Genomic DNA, 25,959 nt, shown 5'->3' with positions numbered 1-25,959 from the left:
ACCCAGGATGAAGTTGATAGTCAAATGGGAATCTAAGGAGTTCTCCATGGAGCAGATCAGGTACTGGCATTTTCTTGGCCTACCAGAATCAAGACCTCTGGTCATCTTTCTAGTTTTGAAAGTCCTGCTTGATGCATTTTATAGTACAGTACCCTGCTTCTGGGAAACCAAACCACTTTTGTAGAGTGCATGACTGCCACAAACATTTGTATAAAAATCCTGTTTCAGATTTAACAGTGGTGGCTGTGGAGTCCATCAAGGGATCCAGTGTTGCTACAAATGAGGAAACCCATTTTCAATGACAGGATGAGTCAAATACTCATCAGTTTTGAGAAAACAAAACTTGGACCTTAGCCCTGGCCATTAGGACCCCTCATTACAGTCCCACTTATTAAAATTTCAGGATTCTCTCCTTGATCATTTGAGACAAAAGGCAAAGGAAGTAGAAGTTAAGGGCTTTGGAAAGGAGATGCCTGACCTACATAATTTCAGTTCTAAGGTTGCAGTGCACGTCATAAAATGTGGTTATATTGTTGTAGTTGTATCTTGCTGGACATCTACTTTGGGGTTCATAGCAAGGAGAGATATGCCTGACTTTGTTCTCAGCCCCTTCCAGAGCATGTGAAAGCAGAGCTGCTGGCTTCCCGTCTGGATAAGGAACTTCTCTTGGACCCCCCCCCTGCAGAGAAGGTGTTAAAGAAGCTGGAGGTGAAGGGGAAAACTATGCAGTTTGCAAAATACCTTTTTAATTTTCCTTCACACAGGTATGTCATAGAATACCCCAGCAAAAGCTGAATTTTGCATTCCAAACTAGGCAAGACCAAAGCCCAAAAAGGAAGAAGGGTAGGTCTGGTATGAAGTGGCAAGCTTGACAGCAAAGGCAGGCCAGAGTGCACTCAGGTCCATGAAAACCAGGGGGAGCAGCTATGATTTAGAGAGTCTGGCATAACAGTTAAGGTTCTTGCCTCATAGATACAAAGTATGGATTTGATTCTGATCTTGGGTGATGGGGAGGCTTAAAATGACCCTTTAGGGAGAGTTAGCATAGTATTCATCTACGAACAGCACCTTCTTCCTACTTTACCAAAAAATCTCATCCTAACCCTACCCCATCCTCAGCCCTCTTCTGTTCCTATTCCAATGAAGAACAGGAGGCAGGCTTGCCTTCTTTACTAAACAGTGTGAGGAAAGACATCACACAAGGCAAGTGAATCCTGCAGATCATAAAAAAGGGTTACAGGCAACAGGTCCAAAAGAAACTACAGTTCTTAGGCATTCCACTTCTCCTAAAAGATCAGCAACAATTTAATGCCTTTACAGGTAAAGAACAATCTAGTTCAAGAAGCCATAGAGAGGGTCCCAGAAAAAAGAATGGGTTCCACTCCAAGTTTTTTCTCATCCCAGGAAAAGAAGGATCCTTGAGATTCATTCTGCATCTTGCCAAACTGAAAAAGTTTATTTTCATTCCCAAAATTCCAGATGCTGCCATTATGGAACCTTTTGCTCCTGATCCTACCATAAACCTTTTTAGTGACTTTAGACCTAAAGAATGCCTACTTAAACAGCCCATAGCCATGCAAACAGGTAGTTCCTGAGTTCAAGACAGGTAGCCCCACTACCCGTTCGCATCCTTGTCCTGTGGCTTGTAATGTGTACCTGGGGACTCACTACCAATTCATATCCTTGTCCTATGGGTTGTCAACTGTACCTTGGGTATTTACAAAGGGCCTGATTCAACTCACTGCTTTTTGAAGGACGAAGGGCATTCACATCTACCCCTACCTGGATGATCACTTCATTCAAGCCCTGGTCAAGTTTTTTTTTTTTTTTTTTTCTTTCAAGCAAGAAAAATCTTCATGTATGACACAGGCAATCTTACATTTATATAAACAAAAATAAACCATGCTGACAACTTTAGCTGCAAACATTGTACATCACTTATATCCAGTCATAGTCAGTCAACCAGTACATAGATCGTTCATGTCCTGCCTCCTTTTAAACCTCATTCCTCCTCTGCATATATTGATCCCACAGTTCCCATTTTTTCCTATGTAATTTGCACCTATCTTTTTCTAAAGATCCCGATTCCATTTGTTTTATCACTCTTACTGTCTTTGCTACTTGTAGTAAAGTTAATTTAGACTTTGATTTCCATTTTCCACTAATTGCATTTTCAGCAGCCATTATAATTAGACTCAACAAGGCCTTACTATGTGTAGGCAATTATGTTTCTGTATCATAGCTCAAGAAAATAATTTCCTTAGTTACACCAGTTTGCACATCCAGCATCTCCAGCAGAGCAGTTTGTGGGGAATCTTTAAAGTTTGTCAACTCATTACACTTCCAGAAAATATGTTCCCAGTTATCCATCAGACCTCCAACATTTGCTGTCTGCCTGAGGAAAAATTCTTTGGAGTCTAATTAAAAATACCTATGTAAACACTTCCAAGCAAAGATCCTAAATCTTCTAGACTTTGTTGCATATTTGGGAGACATATATATATATATATATATATATATATATATATATATATGTGTTTCTTTGTGAATTGCTTATCTAATTTCTCTTCCCAATCCTTTCTTACCTCCTCTGATTCTTATAGTTATCATGCAATATTTTATATGCTGTACTAATTATTCCTTTTAACAGCAACTTCTGTTCTAGATTCTACTGAAAACTCTACCAGTTCTGGTCTTTTGTTTAGGGCCCCCTCTATTTCTTTCTGTTTGCCTATACTGTGAGATCAGTCCTAGGTAGGGAAGGCAATCTCTAACCTGCAGTCCAAATACGTTCTTGGCGCCTTCCCATTCTGTTACCTTTCCCCTCTCTAGTTATTTGCTCCCAATACCATACCTTGGTTTCTTTGCCAGTTTTCTCCAATAATTTCTAGCTCCCTCTTGCCTATTGTCTATCCCTAATTACAGTTATCCCTATAGGCAGAATCTCATTTCTCTTTTCCCGTGTTGGTTTCATTCTTAGAATACTGTCTGCTGCTTTTTGAATATAATATTCTGTATGATTATAGTTATTCTACTTAAAGGTCTGCAGCCAAAATCCCAGTCTCTCCTTGTTTCTTTGAATTTCCCTCGTGTTTCACCATCATCTCTTTCAACTTTGAGATGTAGTTTTCTGCTTGTGCTATGTATAGGAACCTTAACTGTGTTCTGAAATACTCCTTCAAATCAGGTAATCCCAATCTACCCTGTTCTATTGGAAAAATAAGCTTGTTCCACTTGACTCTTGCCATCTTCTCCTTCAACATAAAATCCTTCAGCTCTTTATTAATTGCTATTCACAACTTCTCTTCTGGTTAATAAAAATGTGCTGACCTGTATGTAAGACTTAAAGGGACTAAAAATATTTTAACTGCTTATATCTTAATATTGATATCCGTATAACAGAGCTTCCATTTTTCTCAGCTTTTGCATTATCTTTTGTTTAGTCTCTTCCCATATATCCTTAACTGCCACACCAGAATCATTTTTAATCCATATTCCTAAATACTTCATTTTATCATGTCCCGATAATTACAGAAATTGCAGAATCAATTCATATGTGGGTACATAATTTACCACTATTGCCTTTGTTTTAGTTTCATTAATTTTGAATCCCAAAAAGGTTTGAAATTGTCTCAGTATGTTCCACAGCACTGTAATGTCCCTTTCTGGTTTTGTCAGGTATAAAATAATGAGATCTGCAAATAGAACCAGCTTTTCTTGACTACCATGGCAGTTATATCCCTTGAATTTCTGAATCCATTCTTTTTTTTCTCAGTGGCTTTAAATGTCATGCAAATAACAAAGGGGAGAGAGGGCAACCCTGCCTGGTTCCTCTACTCAAGCAAAGATTATCAAAGAGGACCCCAACCACTTTAATTTTTGCCTCTGACCCCTCATTTATCCTTTTAATCAACCATATAATTTTATCAGGGAGTGCAAATGCTTCTATTGCTCTGCTCATAAAGTCCCAGCTTACTCTTTTCGAATGCTTTCTGTGCATCAAGACCCACTAATAACAGTGGTATTTTCTTGCATTCTGCTTTCCTTTTCATCATCATTGATCTGTTAATATGCTCAAATGTCTGCCTCCCCTCCACAAAACCACATTGATCCATATCTGTCAGTTTTGGCATCACTTTTGTTATTCTTTTAGCCATTATAGACATAAACACTTTACAATCATGGTTTAGTATTGAAATGGGCCTGTATGAAGCTGGCACTAATGGATCTTTACCCTCATTGGGTATAAAAGCTACCACCGCTTTCTTCCAGAATGTTGGTACTTCTCTTCCTCTTAAAATGGTGTTAAACAAAATAATTCCTAATCTTTCAGTTTTTTCCCTCCTAAGTTCCTAACTTCCACAGGAATGCCATCTGTTCCTGGGGACTTTCCTGTAGATTGGTTATACATCACCATTTTTATCTCCTCTCCTCCTGTCCTAACTGTTACTAATTGAGCCTCATCTGCCTTGGCATATTTAATTCTTCCATAATCATTTCCATTTGTACCTTTTCTTGATTTTTGTATTTCTCTGCTTTATACAGACTTTCATAGAATTTCCAAAATATTTCTAATACTTCTGCAGGATCCCTTGCTATAGGCTCCCTACGCTTGGTGACGGCCCTTCCTACTTTCTGTTGCCTGAGTCATTGAGCTAAAATTTTTTGTGCTGTAGAGTTATCGTCAAAAAACAGCTGCTTTGCAAGCTTTCTAAATTCATGCATATTATCGAGGTAATCCCTTATTTTCTGTTGAGCATTCTGCAGTTACTCCTCGTCCTCCTCTTCTGTAAGAATCCCAGTTTTGCAATACTTGATAGTGTCAGTCCCTCTACATAATTCTTATTTCTTAACCATATCTCCTTTTCTTTTATTTCCACTCTATTTTTAAACTCCACGTCAATTTTATCCCACTCCCTAGCTGTATTTTTAGAAGAAAATTCTATAATCTGAAGTAGTTACTTCATTTGTTCTGCAACCTGTGGGTCTCAGATCCGACCGGCAGCTTTCCAAGCTTCAAGATCCGAGCTCCTAGCTCCTCCCCTCTACCCACAATCCTCTGTCACCACCACACTACCTGAGATCGTTTTTGCCGCGGCTTGAATCACAAGCATCTTGAGAAGAGCTCCTGAGCTTAGTAACAAGGAAGTGAATTTTTTTCAAGAAATTTTCTTAAAACTTTAATAAGTTAAAAAGAAGAGTGTTGAGAGTGTTTCTCTGCCCTTTTTTATTTTCGGGATTGCGTTTTATTCAGTTAATCCTCCCCTAGGTATTTGGGCGTGTGAGTGTGTATGTCAGGAAAATGGCCGAAGGCCATAAAGCTATTTTTTCAAAGTGCACTGGGTGTGGCCATAAGCTTTCCCCAGCTGATGGCCACACTCAGTGCGTTATATGCCTGGGGGTTGCCCATTTGTCTTCAGACTGCCAGGTTTGCGCAGCCTTCAAACCCCGGGCTGTGAGGGACAGGAGGAACAGGCTTATTCTGGCGGGATTGCTTCCCCTGGAGGAGGCCTCTTCCTCCTCTCCCTCCAAGGTGCAGGCTGCCCAGGTAGCTTCGGCACCCCTTATTCCCTTGACTCAGGCTGGGACTCAACCTCCCACTACTGCCTTGAGTATGAGGGAAGTTCAGTCTTCTCCTTCTAGGGAAAAGCACAGAGAGAAGCACAGACACAAGAGGCGAGCCGAGCCTCATCCCTCGGCTCTGCCTTCAAAAACTGTTGAATCGCCTCCGAGGGTGTCCGGACCTTCTCCTTCTCGGCTCTGATCTCCTTCCTTCTCGCCGGAGCCGGAGGAGGAGCTCCTATCACCCTCGAGGTCGTCGAGGTGGCCTTCCAGGCCCGCCTCTACGACCTCCTCTAGATCTACTAGGTCTCTCTCCGACGCCGATATGGACAGGATGATGCGTCAGTTTTTGCAGACCCAAATGCAGATGGGGGTGCTCCTGCCTCCCCCTCCACAGGGGGGGAGTGCAGCTTCAATATTTGCCCCGATTTCTCCTTCTTCAACCCGGATCCGGGTTTTGGAGTCGGTCGAGGACAAAACCGTGTTCTCGACATGTATGGCCACTCTCAAGTCCATTTCAAATACGTCCATGCGGCTACTGTCTTATGCTACGGAGGGAGTCGCAAGGGCCAGCGGTGCAGGTGTTGTCTTAAGATGTCACGCCTGGCTCTGTCTTTGTAATTTCACGGAACCTTTCAAGGCATCCTTCACGAATGCACCCTTTGACGGCTCTTCGCTTTTTGGCAAGACCGTACGCGATACACTAGTCCAAAGCGAGAAGGACGGGAAGATGCTGTCTGCCTTCGGAGCCCACTTCTCGGGCCCCCAACGTTCCTTCTCAAGGAATCGGAGGGGGCAAAAGAAGCTGTGGTTCCGCAAGTCTCAACAATCCTATCAAGCTTCGGACTTCGCGCCCTCCAGAGGCAGAGGAGGGCAGGGTGGACGCCGGCCCAGAGGTAGAGGGGGACCGCGTAACTTTGGGTCTAGCGAGCCTTTTTCTGAGAGACCCGCGCAGCAGCCCTGAGGGCTTACCCGACTGTGCAGCTCTGGAGACAGTCGGGGGGGCGTTTAATGAAGCACCTGTCAATGTGGGAGTTCATCACGAACGATCGATGGGTGCTCCAAATTATATCCAGAGGCTACAAAATTCCCTTCCTATTTCATCCTCCCTCAGGTGGTCGCCTCCCTGATGTCCCACCCAATCAAAGAGAGGCGGCGACCGTAAAGATTTCAAATTTGTTAGAAAAAAGAGCCATCCAGTGGGTCCCCCCAGACCAATCCGGATCGGGCTACTACTCAAGGTTCTTTTTAGTGCCAAAAAAGACGGGGGACCTCAGGCCCATTCTAGACTTGTCCGCCCTAAACATGTTTGTCCCCAAAGAAAAGTTCCGGATGGTCACTCTACAATCTATTCTCCCCTTAATGCAGGAGAATGACTGGATGTTCTCTATAGACCTCAAGGACGTGTGCTACCACATTCTAATGGACAGACGGTCCAGGAGGTTCCTCCGCTTCCGGCTAGGGGCCAGTCATTACCAGTTCAGGGTCCTTCTGTTCGGACTCACCTCAGCCCCCAGGGTGTTCACCAAAGTCATGGCAGTGGTTGCGGCCCACCTGAGGCTTCAGGGCATAAGGGTCTTTCCGTACCTAGACGACTGGCTCCTCACAGCAACCAACAGGCATCAACTTTGTACCGCGAGGGACTATGTGCTGTCTCTTGCTGACAGCTTGGGCATTTCAGTCAACATACCGAAGTCTTTTCTTCATCCTGTGCAAGCATTAGATTTTATAGGAGCCAGGCTAGAGTCCCGATCTTCTCGGGCCTTCTTGACCTCGGACAGGCTGTCCAGCCTCTCACTCCAGGTTTTGGCTCTTCCTCGCACCAAAGCTCCGCCGGCGGAGTTAGTCCTGAGAGCACTAGGCTCGATGGCAGCGGCTATCGGCCTCTCTCTCCATGTTCACCTAGGATGCGTATATTACAGTGGACACTCCAAGTTCAATGGTCACTGTTACTCCACCCATTGAACACTCCTATCCCCCTGAGCAGAGTTTGCAGGGAATCCCTCCTTTGGTGGCTTCACTCCCCAGAACTCAGGCAAGGGAGACCCTTTGTGATCCCCCCCCAGGCCATGTTAACCACGGATGCTTCTCGTCTAGGGTGGGGGGGGGGCATTGTTTGGGCAGAAACGTCCAAGGTACGTGGACCTTGTCGGAGACCGCCTTGCACATAAATGTTCTGGAGATGAGGGTGGTGCTTCTAGCGTTGCAGGCTCTCCAAGACCTTCTACCTCTAGGAACGATTGCAATACAGACGGACAATATGTCAGTGGTCTGGTATATAAACAAACAAGGGGGAACCAGATCCTACCCTCTTTGTCGAGAAGCCATGAGAGTTTGGGAATGGGCGATATCCACCAACCGCTTTCTGATAGCAACGCACATTCCAGGACGATCCAACATTCTGGCGGACAAATTGAGTCGAGTAATTCTCAGTCCTTACGAGTGGTCTCTCAATCCAAAAGTTGCGAAGGAAATTTTCCACAAGTGGGGTTGGCCTCGCTGCGATCTTTTTGCTACCCCCCAAAACACAAAATGCAGCAAATTCTTCGCAATTCTTCCCCCAGAAGGGGAGAGCCCCAGAGACGCTCTGATTCATGCTTGGCCTCCCGGTCTACTCTATGCTTACCCCCCGCTTCCACTCATGGCGAAGTTCATTCAGAAAGCCGCACAGTTGGGGAGCAAAATTATCCTCATAGCCCCATTCTGGCCTCGTCAAATCTGGTTTCCATACCTGCGGTCTCACAGTCTCTCCTCCCCTTTAATCCTGGATCCCATTCCAGATCTGATATCGCACCCAACGGGGTGCCCAACACCGAACCTGGTAAACCTCAAGCTCGCGGCTTGGTTGATCCAGTTCCACTAATGGCAAGGACTCCCGGTATCTCGTCACCAGTGAAAACTATTCTGGTAGCGGCTCATAAACCATCCACCAGGAAAATCTATAATAGCAAGTGGAAACGATTTTCTATCTGGGCTAACAGCCAAGGTCTCAACCCCTTTACTGTTCCGATTCCTACAGTCTTGGATTTTTTGTCCATGATTTTTGAACAAGGGGCCAGTGCATCAACGGTAAAAGTACAGTTGGCAGCAATATCCCATTTTCATGTGGGAGACTGATTAGGATCTCTAGCATCTACAAAATTGTGTAAGACATTCTTGCGTGGCATTTTCCTTCTCAAGCCACCAGTGAAATCCGTGACTCCCCCTTGGGACTTAACCTTTGTTCTGCAAGCCTTAACGAAACCTCCTTTTGAACCTGCAGCTTCTGTACCCCTTAATTTTCTGTCCTGGAAAACAGCATTCTTGGTGGCCATAACTTCTGCTAAAAGGGTTTCAGAGCTCCAAGCTTTGTGCATGAAACCTCCCTATCTTATTTTCCACAATGACAGTGTCTCTCAGGACTAACCCGTCTTTCTTACCAAAAGTGGCATCTGTGGCAAATATCAATCAGACTATCAATCTGCCAGTGTTTTCAAAAATTTTCAAAATAAGGGAGAATACATGTTGCATACACTAGACGTACATAGACAGTTGCGTTTTTACCTGCACAGGACCAAAGACGTTCGTAAGGCTGATCAACTCTTTGTGTCATTTGCTCCTTCATCCATGGGAAAACCTATATCCAAAGTGACACTGGCTAATTGGATTTGTCAATGTATTTCTCAGGCTTATAAGGCATCAGGCAAAACAACCCCATTTAAAATCCGTGCACATTCCACAAGGTCCATCGCAACTTCTGCAGCCTTCTGGTCCAGGATGCCGTTGGACGACATATGTTCAGCAGCCACTTGGTCTTCTGCTCATACGTTTATTTCTCATTATAAGCTGGACATGATATCTAGAAGCAGGGCGTCCTTTGGCTCCACGGTGCTTCGGAATATCCTCCCATAGACCACCCAGGTTTCTTTGTTTAGGTAGCTGGGGACTCTGTCCCATTAGGTTGCAGAACAAATGAAGTAACTACTTCATATTTAGAAGTTATGTACTCACCATAACGTTCCATCTGAGTAGGTACTTCATTTGTCAGCAACCATCCCCCCCTGCCATCCCCCTAACCTGTATCGGGTTTCTAGGATCTTTATGATTCTTGAGAATATCTGAACCTGTTTATTACAGGTTTTTTCAGGTGATACAGCAAAACTGATCTGAGGTAGTGTGGTGGTGACAGGGGATTGTGGGTAGAGGGGAGGAGCTAGGAGCTCGGATCTTGAAGCTTGGAAAGCTGCCGGTTGGATCTGAGGTCGGATCTGAGACCCACAGGTTGCAGACAAATGAAGTACCTACTCAGATGGAACGTTATGGTGAGTACATAACTTCTAATTCTCTAATAGCGCCTAAATAATTTCAACTACTCATTCCTTAAATTCCTCTCTTTTCAACAAATAGGTGGGAAAGTGCCAGTGTCTCATTTTTATTTCATTGCCCTGTGTTTTTGTTTTAGTTATTATTGATGCATGATTTGAAATATTTATTGCGTGTGTATGAAGACCTTCAATTAAATGCACATGCTCCTGTGAAATATAAATTCTGTCCAGTCTAGCCCAGTTTTTGTATCTTGGGGAATAATATTTAAATTCACTCCAAACTCCTAGTACTGAATTCACATCCTCCATGCCATATATTTTCATGCATTTCTTTAAAAATCTACCCTCCTTTGTTATATTTTCCCTTCTGGGCCCCCAAGATACATCTTCACTGTTGCAAATCAAATTCCAGTCTCCACCTATAACTAATATTCCTTACTGAAAGCTGATTATTTCTCCCAGAATTATTTACGCTCCATTGTAGCAGTTTTCTGTGGAATATATACATATATATACATGCCACTGTAATCCTCCTCCCTTGCCAGTAGCCCCTAAGTACTACAAATCTACCATTATTGTCTTTTTTTTTTTATCCTCATCTATTACTGTTGGAGCCACTCTTACAATTAATATAAGTACTTATATCTTTCTTTTCCCCAGGTATTCCTCTGAGTAACCAACATGAAAACCTTTCTTTATCAAATTTACACCATTTCCTTCCACGTGTGTCTCCTGTAGTATAGCTATTTGCATGCTACATTTTTTATTATAGTTAACTACTGTTTCATTTTTGTACTTGTCTTTGAGACACTTAACATTTAAAGACATTATAGAAAGCATTATCTTCTTGAGAAGTTATTCACACCTTTTATATATAACAGCTTTTTTGTTAAATGCCTAGATGTTCTTCATGTTTCACTGTTGCAGCCATCACCTGTGGGTTATCCTTGCTGTGGTAGCCCTCAGCTGGCCTGAATACCAGAGTCAATGTCTTTCTATGTTGACTGCTGTTGCTTGTTGACTGACGTCAGGTCGTCACTGCTATAAAGCAAGGCAGCCGATGCCATTACATCAGTCTTTCTTGCCGTGGAGCCCGTAGCAGAAGCAGTTTGCAAGTGTACAGGTCGGTCACTACCAGAGCTTGAATTACAACACTCAGGAGTGGGGAACTACAGAGGTGGATCTCTTTGCTTTGCTCCTCAACCACCAGCTAAAAAATTCTGTAAAAGGGAGTATCACCACCTAGCGTGGAAAAGTGGATGCCTTGACCTTCCCCTGGAAACTCCCTCTTTGTGTACACATTCCCTCCTCTGCCTCTTATTCCCAAGGTACTGTTCAAAATAAGGGAGGAGAGACCAAAGGCCATCCTCATTGCGCCAGATTGGCCCAGACAGAATTGGTACCTCTTACTGCGCAGCCTGACATCACAGCTTCCTAGGCAGCTTCCCCTGATCTCAGACCTCTTGACTCAGATGGAGGGGGGGAGGATGCTGCATCCAGACTTGCAGACTCTCAGACTGTCAGCATGGCTAATACTCTAAATGCAAACAAGGGCTCCCTGTTAAGCAAACAGGCCAGAGACATTATTACAAAGGCCAGAAGGCCCTGCACCAGAAACTCTTACGCAGGGAAATGGAAAAGATTCTGATCCTGGAGCCAGGCCAGAGGGGGTAGTTCCTCACAACCTTCCATCCCTCTTATCCCGGACTATCTACCGGAGTTACTCGTAATAGTGGCTTCTCCTTCTCTTCACCTCAGCCATTTCAGCTCATTTCGATACAGACCAGCCCTTGTTTTCACATCTTTTGATTAAACAACTCCTCAGAGGGTCTTCTAATATCAGACCTCCCAGAAGGCTACCCACACCAGCCTGGGACCTGAATTATGTTTTGGAAAAACTAACTGTACCACCCTTCGAACCTGCTGCTTCAGCAGAACTGAAATACCTCTCCTGGAAGACTGCTTTTCTACTAGCTATCACCTCAGCTAGAAGAGTTTCAGAACTTCAGGCACTGATGGCCATTGAGCCCTTCATCATTTTCCATGCCAACAGGGTCTCCCTGATGGCTAACACCTTCTTTATGCCCAAGGTGGTATCTAATGTGACTCAACCAGGCCATACGTCTACCCCCCTTCTTCCCTAACCCTCAAAACAAGGGGGAAAGAATTCTACACTCGCGAGACATACACAGACAGCTCAGATACTACCTGGACTGTACTAAAGCCTTCAGGAAAACAGACCAACTTCTTGTCAGCTTTGCCCCAGGGGCAGAGGGGAAGCTCATTTCCAAGCAAACCATTTCCAAATGGATATCACACTGTGTCCATTTCTGCTATGTATTACATGAGAAACCACCCCCTGTGTCTATTCGTACCCATTCCACTAGGGCAGCCTCCACTTCCACAGCATTCCTCAGTGGACTTCCCACCAGGGACATCTTGGAAGCTGCCACCTTGACCTCTGTTCCTGCCTTTACAAAGCATTATCACCTACCTGTTTTCTTAAAGGATAGGGCAGGGTTTCCCTTTGTAGTTCTGCAGGACATGCTTACCCATGCCTAGGTCTCTAACTAATCCTTCTACCCCTCTTCTCGGCTTTGGGAATCCTCCCACAGGTGATGACTGCAACAGTGAAACACAAAGAACATAGTAGAGTTGTGTACACTTACCATACATGTAGATGTTCGAGTGTATTCACTGTTGCAGTCCTGGTCCCCTCCCCTTCCCCTTATATCCTCTTTCCATAGGGAGACATAAACTTCTTATGGTGGCTTTTAGCCACCAGGACCACTTCACCATATTTCCTTGGGCTTCTGACTGGTTAGGGGAAGAAAAACTGATGTAATGGTGTTGGCTGCCTTGCTTTATAGCACCGATGACCTGACATCAGTCAACAAATGACAGCAGCCGACGCAGAAAAACATTGACTCTGGTATTTGGGCCGGCCGAGGGCTACCACAGCAGGGATAACCCACAGGTGATGACTGCAACAGTGAATACACTCGAACATCTACATTTATGGTAAGCGTACACAACTGTACTTTCCAGCTTTTTGTGTTACATGCATTTACTGTTTGGAGGGTTAATCTTTTATGCAGTTGTTTTTTGAGCTCTCCATTTGAGCTTATGTCACATCTTACAGAACTTTTGTATTGTACTGAAAACCCTCAAACAAAAGTACACACACACACACACAATATCCACTTGACTTAATAATAACACACACAGCTATGTACATCTTAAAATATTGAAGTTTTACCCTGCTAATAGGAGCAAATGTTCCAAACTGACAGCCACACACCGACTCAAGCTAACCTAATTGAAAGATTATCCATGCTAAGACGCATGATAAAGCCTCTGGTTCATTTAAAGTGCTGTCTGGTTTTGTCTCATCTTTATAGCTCTCTCAGCTGGGAAAACACTTAAATGTTTTCAGAAAACATTTTCCCCAAGCCATTTCTCTTTATCAGATTGTCTGCTAGTGACATGAGAACCAGAGACAAAACTGTTTACAAGAAAAAAGCCTTATAATATTCAATATTCTTTTTCATTTATTTGCTTTCTGTTAAAACTTGTTACTAGATTAGGCTAATGGCCTTAACACAGTCATTCTCTTATGCAAGAATGAGAAAAAACACACTATTTGCCTTCATTTCTTAAAAATGAACAAGGAGAAAGAGAGATGAAAAAAGAAACACATGAGCACCTATTTACATTAATATCCCCATTATCTTTAAAAATAAATGAAAAAAATGTTACTTTGTCATACAAAGAAAATCATGCACTATTTAAGCAGTACTGTTAAGAAAAAAAATTTTTACTTTTCTCCCTCCTCTTCCCCTCTCCTGAGTACTTTTCCAAGCATTAACGACATGATTAGAGCATATGCTTTAGAGCAGCGTTCTCCAACCTTTTTTGCACCAAAGACTGGTTTCATGTAAGACCATTTTCCACAGACCAGCCATCGTGCACTCATAATAAAGTGCATAATATTTATTTGTTTGTTTTGTTTGACATTTGTTCACCAGGGAGGCTCAACTGGACTAAAAGTCCATTTTCAGCCAAGACCCGGGGAGAAAAGCTCCAAAGTACAATAAAAAGACAATTGGCAATAATTACCAAAAAAAAAGTGTACATTCTGCTTAACAGCGTAAAATTGATCTGCTTTGGTCGAGAGGTACGTAAACCTAATGGCAACCTTATTGACTTTCTAAGTTTATAAGAGCAATATTTAAAATCTGTCCATATTTGGCTCTGTCCAGATTTATTGTGTGAGAGGTTGAGTGGTATGGTTGAGAGGTATAATACGTCCATGGTACCCAAAGAAGCAAATTTCAGCCACAGAGCATAGTACCACAGTTTTATTCAAGTGAACCACAACACATTAACGTTCCTTGACAACTCCACAAGTAAATGTTTTTAATTACTTCATCAGATGTGGACCAACACTATTTCTTCAAATAAAAACAACCACAGACATTCGTTATACTTTTGACTAAACAACCAGCCACCCACTAAATTATAATGTAATACACCTGCTGCTGGGGGGGCATGAACAGGAGCACATGCCCCCCTGCTCTGCCCTCTAATTGTATTTTTTTAACTTCTCTTCTTGTGCAGTCTCATATTCAGCCAGCCTTTTCTTCATTTCGATGTCTGAGTTTTGCAGTTGTATCACCTTATCTGAATATCTGTTTAAAACTTCTTCCATTTTTTTCCAGCTTTTTATTGTTGATATACTCCACCAGTGTTTCATTTATTTTAGCCAGGTCTCTGTGCATTTGCCTTATACTTTCTTCTAAGTTAATGCAGTCATGTGTGGAGCTTGCATTGCTTTTTGCTGAACAGCTACAGTACTTTTCCCAGTCTGTCTTTTTTTTTTTTTTCACCTTTTGTAGCAGATTTTTCTTCGGGTCCTCTGTATTTTTTTTTCCTGGCATCCAACTAGTGCACTTGCTAGCCAGTCACTAAAATGTATCCAGAAATCTAGGTCCACTGGCTTTTGTTTTGCTAATTTTCTGTTTTCACACTGGGAGAGCTATAATTAAGCTGTTACTCAGTGTGCAGCCATCTTGGAAGTCCTCTGCCCTGGTCATGGTTTCATTCATAATTATGCTGCTTTTCCTGCTGCACACACAATACTAATTGATTTTTCTGTTTGATACATTGTACTGCTCATGTACTCTGTGTCTTATGTTTTGCTTAGCATAAAATGTATTAACATCTTAGCCATTTTATACTTGGTCTGCCAGTGGGGTAAGATACCATTTGTAATGTGAAATATGCTCCGGCACGAATGCCTTTAGTTTAAGAATTGTGCTGCTTTTCATACACTTATTGGTATCACTTTTTAGTAAACTGTTTCACTCTTAGATACTACTTTTCTTAATTATGTATGAAGTATTTTTTTTCCTAAACACCTTTATTGAATTATCACTTATGACATTTTTTTTTCTGTTTAAACTGTGAGCTTTGGCCGGCTAAGACCTGCATGCAGTCAATTGAACGCATAAGTGAAGCTAAGTAAATTTTTATCTGCACTTTTATCAAATAATACACAATTTAAAGTAATTTGTGTTGCATTGAGGAATATCTAGCTGGAAGTTGTGACTCTGTTTTTCAGTAGGTCTTATACAAGTGGTATTTTCAGTTAAGGCTTGTTAAAAAACCTGCATAGCCAGTGATAATTGGGGGTAGTTTCCTTCATTGTTATTCAGTTTCTGTCTTATACAAGTGGTACAGTGAATTATTTTCTGTTTAAACTGTGAGCTTTGGCCGACTAAGACCTGCATGCAATCAACTGAACGCATAAGTGAAGCTAAGTAAATTATTATCTGCACTTTTATCAAATAATACACGATTTAAAGTAATTTGTTTGTGTTGCTTTGAGGAATATCTAGCTGGAAGTTGTGACTCTATTTTTCAGTAGGTTCCCACCCACTCTCCCTGTTTTTGTCTTGGTGTTAATCTTGGTGGCTTTGAAACTGCCTGCCCCTCTTGTAAATTTGCACTTGGATACTCCTCCTGGGCCCATCTCATTTGCTCACTCAAAAAAATATATATATATCTGCTTTTACTGTATTTGTGTTTCTTCCTACTTTATTTTGCTTTTGCGTCATCTTAAAAGTACTCAATTGTATTTATTACTGCTTGGTGTAACTCATTCTAAGCCTGTTAGTTTAAGCACTTGGGCTTCAGACCAGTTTTTACATTAAGAAGGTTTGTGGTCTGCACTGTAGTGGCAGGACAGGTAGCTTGCATCCTTCTATGTGGGGAACTGCTGATTGAGGGCTCAGTGTTTGTTATTCTAAAAGTGTATTAATTCTGGTTTAAGCACTTGGGCTTCAGGCCAGTTATTTTACATTAAGAGGGTTCGTGGTCTGCACTCTTCTGGGAGGAGAGGCTGGACTCTGCCCTTCTGAGCTGGGAATTTCTGGTTAAAGGCTTATAGTGCCTGCATATTTGAACTGCTTCTTACTGAAATTGGTACACCTTGTTTGCTGTAGCATAGACTAGATCCAAGCCTGCTGAATCTAGCTTTGTTTGTATAACTTAAGCACTAATCCAGGCATTCTTTAAAGTATTCAATTGTATTTATTACTGCTTGGTAGTAACTTGATTAAAGTGTAGCTATCATTCTAAGTCTTTTGGATTAAGCACTTGGGCTTCAGACCAATTGTTTTACATTAGGAAGATTTGTGGCCTGCACTGTGGTGGCAGGACAGGTAGCTTACATCCTTCTAAGTTGGGAACTGCTGATTGAGGGCTCAGTGTCTGTTATTCTAAAAGTGTATTAGTTCTGGTTTAAGCACTTGGGCTTCAGGCCAGTTATTTTACATTAAGAAGGTTCGTGGTCTGCACTCTTGTGGCAGGAGAGGCTGGACTCTGCCCTTCTGAGCTGGGAATTTCTGGTTAAAGGCTTATAGTGCCTGCATATTTGAACTGTTTCTTACTGAAATTGGTACACCTTGTTTGCTTTAGCATAGACTAGATCCAGGCCTGCTGAATCTAGCTTTGTTTGTATGCTTGTTTGCTTATCTCCCTGAAACGCTAATTCCATCTAAAACGTGGCTTTTCAGTGCTTCTGTGGATCCCTAGTGATATCTGCATTGCTCACTGTACTTATTTCCTTGTTTCAATTGAAAGAAAGTTACTGTTTGTCGTTTTTGCATTTAAGTTACCTGTAACACATTGCATTTAGGTTACCTGGCACTTGCTCACTAAAGCAATTATATAAGTCAGCACTAAAAAAATTAAAAGCACTACACCCTCACAAACTCCCCTTGAATACCATGTTCCCCACTGGCCCTTTTTTCAATTATAAAGGAATTCCTAATACTATTCTAGCATGTCCAAAGGTCAGTTGTCAATCTCCTCTCCAGTCCAGCTGGTGAATCTGGGAATCTTGAGGCAATGTTACAACTGCCTCATGTACACAGACAACTCTCTCCTCCTCCCAACAAATTCCAACACATGTGAGAGATGCAACCATATAGCCAAACTGGAGGCTAAGCTCTCTCAACTCAGTACTGGCGTAACCAGTCAGGAGGAGAAGGAAACCACACTCACTACAATTCCAGTCTCACACAGACAACTCTCTCCTCCTCCCAACAAATTTCAACACATGTGAGAGATGCAACCATATAGCCAAACTGGAGGCTAAGCTCTCTCAACTCAGTACTGGCGTAACCAGTCAGGAGGAGAAGGAAACCACACTCACTACAATTCCAGTCTCACACAGACCTACCACGACAGCAAACCAAACACATAAACACACAAAAACATACTCGGAGGCTCTAAATAAAAATCTGCCTAAGCAGCAGAGACCTCCAAAGCAGACACCCAAGCAACCGCTACCCCAAAACAAAACACGTGCAACACATAGCTCACAAAGCCAGTGTGCTGAACAGTCACAGCCCTTAAGGCTAAACAACACACCTGATACACTTGTAATAGTTGACTCTATCGTCAGGCACACTGACGTCCCGCTCACCAGGCTGAACAAGGAGAAGGTCATGGTGAGCTGCCTGTCAGGCGCTAGGATCCGCCACATAACACAAGCACTCAGGTCACTCCAAGGCAAGTACAAATATGACTCAGTCATTGTCCATGTTGGTGTGAATGACCTGAGACGTACCTCCCTGGACTACATGAAAAGAGACATAGAGGAGCTCTCTGAGCATGTAGCCCAGGCCGGTATGACCCTGACCTTGAGTAGCATCTTACCCTCACCAAGAATGATGCCACAATATGAAGACAAGATGATTAATTTCAACAATTGGCTTAAGTATTTGTGTCATTCAAAGGGGATCAAATGCCTGTCAGCCTGAGATGACATGCTCGACAAGCCACGATGCTTCTCTAGGGACGGCTTGCACCTGTCACCCCTGGGCTTTCGGATATTGGCAAAGGCTCTTGCTACCCCCATAGTGCCTTTTTTAGGCAAGGCTCAAAAGACAAACCCACCTCCATAGGTATCACAAGGGATAAGAAACTAAGAATAATGCTACTCAATGCCAGAAGTCTAAACCTCAAGATGCATGCACTCGAAACTTTCCTTAGCATGGAGAACATCGATATCTGTGCAGTAACAGAAACCTGGTTCAAGGCTCCTGAGAGCACCCCAGCACTACCAGGTTATACCTCATACCATGCTTTTCGGCCCCAAAACTTGGACCGAACCAGCAAAAGAGGGGGAGTATCAATATTCGTCAAAGATACCCTCACCTCCATGTTGGTGGCACAGCACGAAGCATCAGAGACTATCCATGTGCAACTAACAGTAGGTAAAACTGCCTTCCAGTTTATAGCCTGCTACAGACCACCCTCCCAAACCCAGGAACCCCACTCTGCCTTCCTGAGAACACTGGAAAATATGAAGGTCTCTCCAAACACCATTATATTGGGCGACTTCAACTACCCAAACATAGACTGGGAGCATTACTCTAGCTCTAACACCCGAGCTCAAAGGTTCCTAGAATTTATAAACTCGTGCTATGGAACAACTTGTTACCACTCCCACAAGAGGGGAAAACATACTGGACCTGATCATCACCAACATGGGGACTCTATGCCCCAGACCAGAAGTGTATCCCTCACTGGTAAGATCAGACCATAAACTAATCTCACTGGATATTCACATCCCGACCCCACCCCCTGCCCAGAAAACCACAGTGAAAAACTTCTCTAAAGCAAATTTTACACTCCTCAAAACCGAGGTGGAATCCTTCAAAGCCCCCGGCCTGTGGAAAATACGGCCCAGACCGCAGAATCCTTCATAAACACATTCTATGAACACCTTCAGGAATGCATGGATCATGCGATCCCAAACAAAACCAAGACCCAATCCTCCAAAGGCAGACGTCCTGTCTGGTGGACCCCAGCCATAAACAAACTATACAATAGAAGGAGGAAGCTACTACACGATAGAGCAAAATCCCAAAAAGGGAAGGCATCTCTGATCAGTGTTAGCAAAAAACTATGGGCACTCATAAAATCGTCTAAGGTCAGCTTCGAGAGAAAAATTGCACAGGACACTAAGGATAATCACAAGGCTTTATTTAGTTATGTTAGGAACTTGGGTGGGAATTGACAAAAAATACACCGAACCCACAGACATTGCCAACATCCTAGCTGACCGGTTCAGCGCAAACTCCCCCCCCCACCAAAAGGGCAAATATCTATCCCAGCAGAGTGCTGCCCCCCTGACATCTCAGATGTTCAGCTAAGAGCCGCCCTCTCCAAAGCAAAAAAACACAACATCAATGGGACCAGACGGTGTCCCGGGCTGCATACTACATGAACTCCAAGAAGAGCTAAACCCAAACATAAAAACTACTGTTCAATCTCAGCCTTACCACAGGATATGTACCCAAAGAGTGTCGTACAGCAACAGTGGTCCCTCTCCACAAAGGTGGTGCCTCAACGGATCCTGGAAACTATCGCCCCATAAGCCTGACTAGCTTGGTCTGCAAAGCTATGGAAAGGATCATCATGGACCTCATAAATAAAGATATTGGGGACCTACAGACACTGGATCCTACCCAGTTCGGCTTTGTTAAGGGCAGATCCTGCCTCTTAAACCTGGTCGATTTCTTTGAAACAGTCACCAAGGCCATTGACGAGGGGAAGGTGGTCCACACAGCCTACCTGGACCTCAAAAAAGCCTTCGATACAATACCCCACTCGGGCATTATAGATAAGCTCACCAGCTTAAATATAAACCCCTATGTCACTAGATGGGTTGCAAACTGGCTCAAGGACAGAACCCACATGGTTAGAATTGCTGGAGCCATGTCAGACTCCAAACCAGTTACAAGTGGCGTCCCACAAGGCTCAGTCCTGGGACCTCTTTTGTTCGGTATATATTTCTCGGAGGTACAGGCCAACATGGAAGGACTGTGGCTGACCAAGTTCGCAGATGACTGCAAACTGGGTGCCATAATCGACTCTCCAGACGACACAAGCATCCTGCAAAAGGGCCTCATAGAAACAGACAACTGGTGCCAGAGCCATGGCCTCAAGCTAAACGCCAAAAAGTGTATAGTCATCCCCTTTGGCAAAAACAAAGTGCCCACAAATTACCACATAGGTGGTAATCCATTAAGTACGAAGAAGTAATTAGGGACCTGGGGACCCAAGTTGATAGCAATCTCTCATTTGACAACCACATGGCCAAAGTGGTTAGAAAAACATTTTATATAGCCCACCTAATCATGAAGGGATTCACATCTAGATTAGGGGAGGTCATCGTGCCTCTTTACTCATCCCTCATCAGGCCCATAATTGAGTACAATGCCCCTTTTGAGATGTACCTTACCAGACACCTGCAGCAACTGGGAAGACCCCAAAAGTACCTCACCAAGAGGATCAAAGGGCTCAAACAGATGCCATATGCTGCCCGGTTAAAGAAACTCCAGCTTTACTCAGTGGCATACCGCCTGCTCAGAGGCGATCTGTGCCTGACATATAAAGCCATGTCCAACCCGGAATTAATGGACATGATGCACCTCAGAAAATCCAAATCCCATCGAGCTACGCACTCGTGAGACTTGAACCTCAGTACTGAAATAAATAGGACATGCTGGAGGGACAGATTCATAACCCAGAGGCTCCCTTCACTCTGGAATAAAATCCCAGTCCAGGTTAGGCAGAGTCCCTCATTGACTCCTCTTCTAGAGGAATCTTGATGAATGGATGGGGGATTGTAGGTTTACCCCGGGTATCACTTCTGTGTCACTGTTAGACAGAGGCACAGTATACTAACCTCGAAAAAGGGCATAGCAAAATTAATTTAAAATGGGTGGCGAAAGCCAAACACACTCTGGCTAGGCTTATAAATGCCCTAGGGCAGATAGCCTAGTATGAACCTATGACATAGGCAAATTTACATTCATATAAAAGTAAACACACTGTAATTAACATAAACATTTTACTTCACATATATTGCTATATATCATATAACCTAAGCAACATTACATTATTCAATTCCTGGCTTTTTTTTTTTTTTTTTTTTAACAGAAAACATTTTTATTAAACCATCACTTACTACATAGGCAATCATACATTTATACAAATGAAAACAAGCCACACCAACACAATCCTAGTTGCAAACATTTTACATCACAAACCATACTGACACACTCCCAGTTGCAAACATTATACATCACTTATAATCTACCCAATCTTTTTCAGTCAGACATTACATAGCTCATTTAAGTCCAGTCGCCGTTTAAACCTCATTCCTCCCTTGCATGTATTGTTCCCACAATTCCCTTTTTTCCTATGTAGTTTGCTCCTACCCTTTTCTAAAGATCAGAGTTCCAGTTGTTTTATCTTTGTTAATATATTCACTACTTCTAGTATAGTTGGTTTAGATTTTGATTTCCATTTTCTAGTAATTGTTTTTTTGACAGCCACCAATGTTAGGCACTGCAAGACTTTACCATGCCTAGGCAATTTTGATTCTGTATCATAGCTCAGAAGAATCATCTCCCTCGTCAGACCAGTCTGCCCACCCAGCATTTCCGACACTGCATCCTGCAGGGAACCTTAAAGTTTGCCAATTCACCACACTCCCAAAAAATATGTTCCCAATTACCTCTTTCTTCCCCATCAGACCTCCAATATTTGCTGTCTGCCTGAGGAAAAGGTCTCTGGAGTCTATGTGGGGTATAGAAATATCTATGCAAACATTTCCAAGCAAAAATCCTAAATCTTCTAGATTTTGTTGCATATTTGGGAGACATACATATATCCTCCCATTGTTTCTTTGTGAATCGCTTATCCAGTCTCTCTTCCCAATCCTTTCTAACCTCCTCTGGTTGATTTGTACAGTCATTATGTAATGTTTTATATGCCCTACTAATTATTCCTTTTTTAATGGCAGCTTCTGTTCTAGAGTCTACTAAAAAAATCTATCAATAATGTATGAAGTATTTTGATGTGCTACTCACGAAATACTCTTTGTGTGGAGTTTTTCTTCCTGGGCTCCTGCTGAAAAGAGGCTTTGTGTCAAACCAAAAGTCTCAAAGTTAACAGATGCAAATAAATGAATACATTTAATCAGTCCTTTTTATGCTAAAAGTTGCAACTGCATTTTCTGTCATTCAGACTGTACAGCTACATGTTTTTTTCCTGACCTCCAAAGTAAAGGTAAGAGAATCCCACAGGCATTGAATGTCCACAGATAAATGTGATACTGTTTAGGCAAAACCAGAAACACTGACAAGTTCATATGATGATTTTGTGCTATTTGCTGCCAAAAAAGATGGAAGAAAAGGTGTCTAAAGAAACAAACATTCTGCAAATTATGTTTTGTACAGGTTTTGTTGCATGTATTTGTCCTTTTGCATATTTTAGGTGCAAATACAAAAGGGTGCTATGAATACATTCCTAAGTCATGTCTATCCATGCACTTCCAGGTACAGATGAAATTTCTAGTTGAACAAATGAAGCGACCAGATTTTATGGATGCTTTACAGGGATTTACCTCTCCTTTGAATCCTGCACATCAGCTAGGAAATTTGAGGTAGGTTATAATTTCCTTATTTATATTATGTTACTTAATTTTCCTGGTAGGCTTAGGGAACAATGTACTTTTTTTTGTAAAATGTTTTACTGTGATATTTTGTAATTGTTGGAGAGCTCTGAAATCCACAAGCAAAGCTGCAGTTGTACATGATGGATGCAAAAAAAATAAAATAAAATGGATCATCTTCTGAAAGTCTTTTTATTTTCATTTAATAAATGTTAATATAGCCAAAAGAACACTGCTGGTACAGCTTAGAGGTAATCAGGTAAATCCAGTAGTTTGTAATTTGTATAGCTGTCAATCAAATAATAATTTAATTCACTGTTGATTCTGTAAAATTTGCTGCAGTTGTATTTTCTGCCCTTCTCCAGCTTTACAAATTGTCAGGTACTACTGATACCCTTCTAGTTATTAGGAGCATTACAAAAAAGTAAGATATCCACAATTACATAGTATGGCTGTGTGATAATAGTCATCACAACAGTCACAGTGTGTGTGAGAGAGAGAGAGAGACACACACACTTCATTTGCTGTAAGGAGTTTCTCCTTCATCCCTGATATGTTCTGCTGGGGTTTAATCCTTAAAAGGATTTACCTTGTCATGCAAACCATATGCTTTTTTCTTAGGTGTTTAGCTAGAGGCTTAGGCGTGATTTTTGAAATTGTATTTCAGCTTCGAGTCGTCCGCCCCCCCCCCCCCAAAAAAAAACAACCTCATAAAGTGATAGACTTGAGCTAAAAAAATAAATACGGCATTCTGAAAAACAAAAAAAAATAACAAAATATGCAACCATAAAACTTATTAAACATACCAACATTTTAAAAGTTTAAAGTGTAGCACATCTCATTGCCTATAAATACGTTTTTTTTTGTTCATATAATTTTATTCAGAAAAAAAAATGTTTTTTTTTAAAACAATACATAGTAAATATAACAGATCAAATAAAAGTGAATTGAATGAACTATTTACAGAATATACAATAGCCTCAGGTCAGACAAAGTCAAAAGGAATACAATCATAGATACACAGACAAATAAAGGTTATTGTACAAGCATTTACAAATTATAACTTGCATTCTTGCTTCCTGTTTTCTTATGAAGGTAAAATTGTGTCCATTTTGAGTGTCTCTATTAGGGAGAGAACTTTCTCCCAAGGATTGTTAGTCCATTTCTTTGGAAAGATTCTCATTTCCTTGACTTCAATAGAGTGAGAAAATCATCAATTGTTGGGATGATAGAGGAGTTCCATTTCCTAGTGATGCATTTTTTTGAGATAGCCATTATAGTCCAAAGAAGATAAAGTTCCTTCTTTTTCATAGTAGTGGTTTCAATGTTATTTAGAAGAATTAATGACTTTGACAAAATGAAAGTCAGTAAAATGGCTTGCAGAAATTCACCAATATCATCCCAAAATTTTTTAATATGAATACAGTCATATATAATATGTGACCAATCAGCATTACATTTTAGATTACATCTCCAGCATATTGCCTCATTAGTATTTTTAAATCTAGCTATTTTATTAGGGGTGTAAAAGGCTCTATGCAAGAATTTCCATGTAAAGATTCTCCAACTTTGCATATTTGAAGTTAACTTAATAGAATATAGTATGTTTATTTTTGATTCCTTAGATAACAACAATGAACAATCTTTATTGATACAATTCCAAAATTTCTGGTTAGAATTTGTTTTGTAACTAATAATAATTTTATATAACTTTGAAGTTAAATTTGTCCAATTAAAGTCTCTGTATAATACTTCATGTAGATAAAATATAAATTTAGGTATGGAGTTAAATGAAGAATTTTCTACTGTTCTACACATATATTGCACATATGGTGCCAGACTATTGAGAACTACCCAGTCACTACTTGATAGATTGAATGTATTAATTATCTGACTGACATTCATGACTGTTAGATTTTCTATACATTGATACCAACATGAGAAATTATTTCCTTTCCATGAGTTGAGTATTTATGGAAATGTTATTAACAAAGTTTTTTGTAATATTAAAAGGAGTTAATAACTGAAACCATAATTTAATTTCAATATTATTGTTTATGAAGTTCCGGAAAGTGTTATAAATGTAATTTATATAATTTAGGTTAGTAGGCTTGGTGAAATTGTATTGTAAGTTGATACAGATGATATTCCAGAGTACATTGTTCTGTCCAAGCAGTTGTATATTTTTTGCTAATTTATTTTCTTCCTGAAAAATAGCAGTATGTAATGTTTTCCAAGCGGAAAAACTTTTTGGCTCTTTCCAATTTATAACTGTTTTAAGAATAGATGCTTTAATGTAAGATTCTAAATCAGGACAGTTTATGCCCCCCGATTTCCCAGGGTCTAATATGGTTTAGGAAAGCAATCCTATTTTTTTGGGATACCAAAGGAATCTTAAAGATTCTATTTAATTATTTTAAAACTTTTTTACTAGGCATAATAGGTATTGCTAAAGCGATGTAGTTTACTTTTGGGAGAAGTACCATCTTTATTAACTGCAGTCTGTCTTCAAATGTTAGGAGCAATTTATTCCATTTCACTGTTAATGATTTAAGTGTACCCAGAATATTATTATGATTTGTAGATAAAGTTAATTCTAATGTTTCACATAAAACAATTCCTAAGTAATCTAGAGAAGAAACCCGTTTCCCAACAATTGGCTTTGTTAGGAATTGAATTATTTTTATTATGTAATAACGTGCAGTGGTGGTGCTGCGGTAGCGTTTTCGCCTCATAATAAGACACTGTCCGGTTTGATTCTCAGCTAGAGCGTCTTCTGCGTGTAGACGTGCATGAATGGGCGTACCTTCGTTGAAGGTTGTGCATCAGGGCTGGTAACTCTGCACGTAAAAATCAACTACCAATCATTAGCGGACCGGAGTTCCGCTGTGGCAACCCCTAACCGGGAAAAGCCGAAAGACACAGCAGCAGCAGAATAACATGTGTTTCGATTTGGAAGCATTAATCTTTAAACCTGAGATGTGATAACATTTTTCATCTAATAAATTTAATTCACATAGTGACTCTTATGAATTTAATAAAGTGAGTGGAATA

At 41.4% G+C, this 25,959-nt stretch overlaps 1 protein-coding gene across 1 annotated transcript in view; it reads left to right on the top strand.

Moving 5' to 3' along the window:
* PIK3CA (phosphatidylinositol-4,5-bisphosphate 3-kinase catalytic subunit alpha) overlaps positions 1-25,959 on the top strand; it is a 1,902,358-nt gene that overhangs the window by 1,395,446 nt on the left and 480,953 nt on the right. Inside the window, exon 25 of the mRNA XM_044070443.1 lies at positions 22,790-22,896. Coding sequence (XP_043926378.1) covers positions 22,790-22,896 — 107 coding nt within the window. The remainder of the gene's footprint in view (positions 1-22,789; positions 22,897-25,959) is intronic.

Source organism: Protopterus annectens, chromosome 4.part1 (genome assembly GCF_019279795.1).
Source record: "Protopterus annectens isolate FY-2018-M chromosome 4.part1, PAN1.0, whole genome shotgun sequence".
Lineage (NCBI taxonomy): Eukaryota > Metazoa > Chordata > Ceratodontiformes > Protopteridae > Protopterus > Protopterus annectens.
This window is presented reverse-complemented; position numbering and strand designations above follow the sequence as displayed.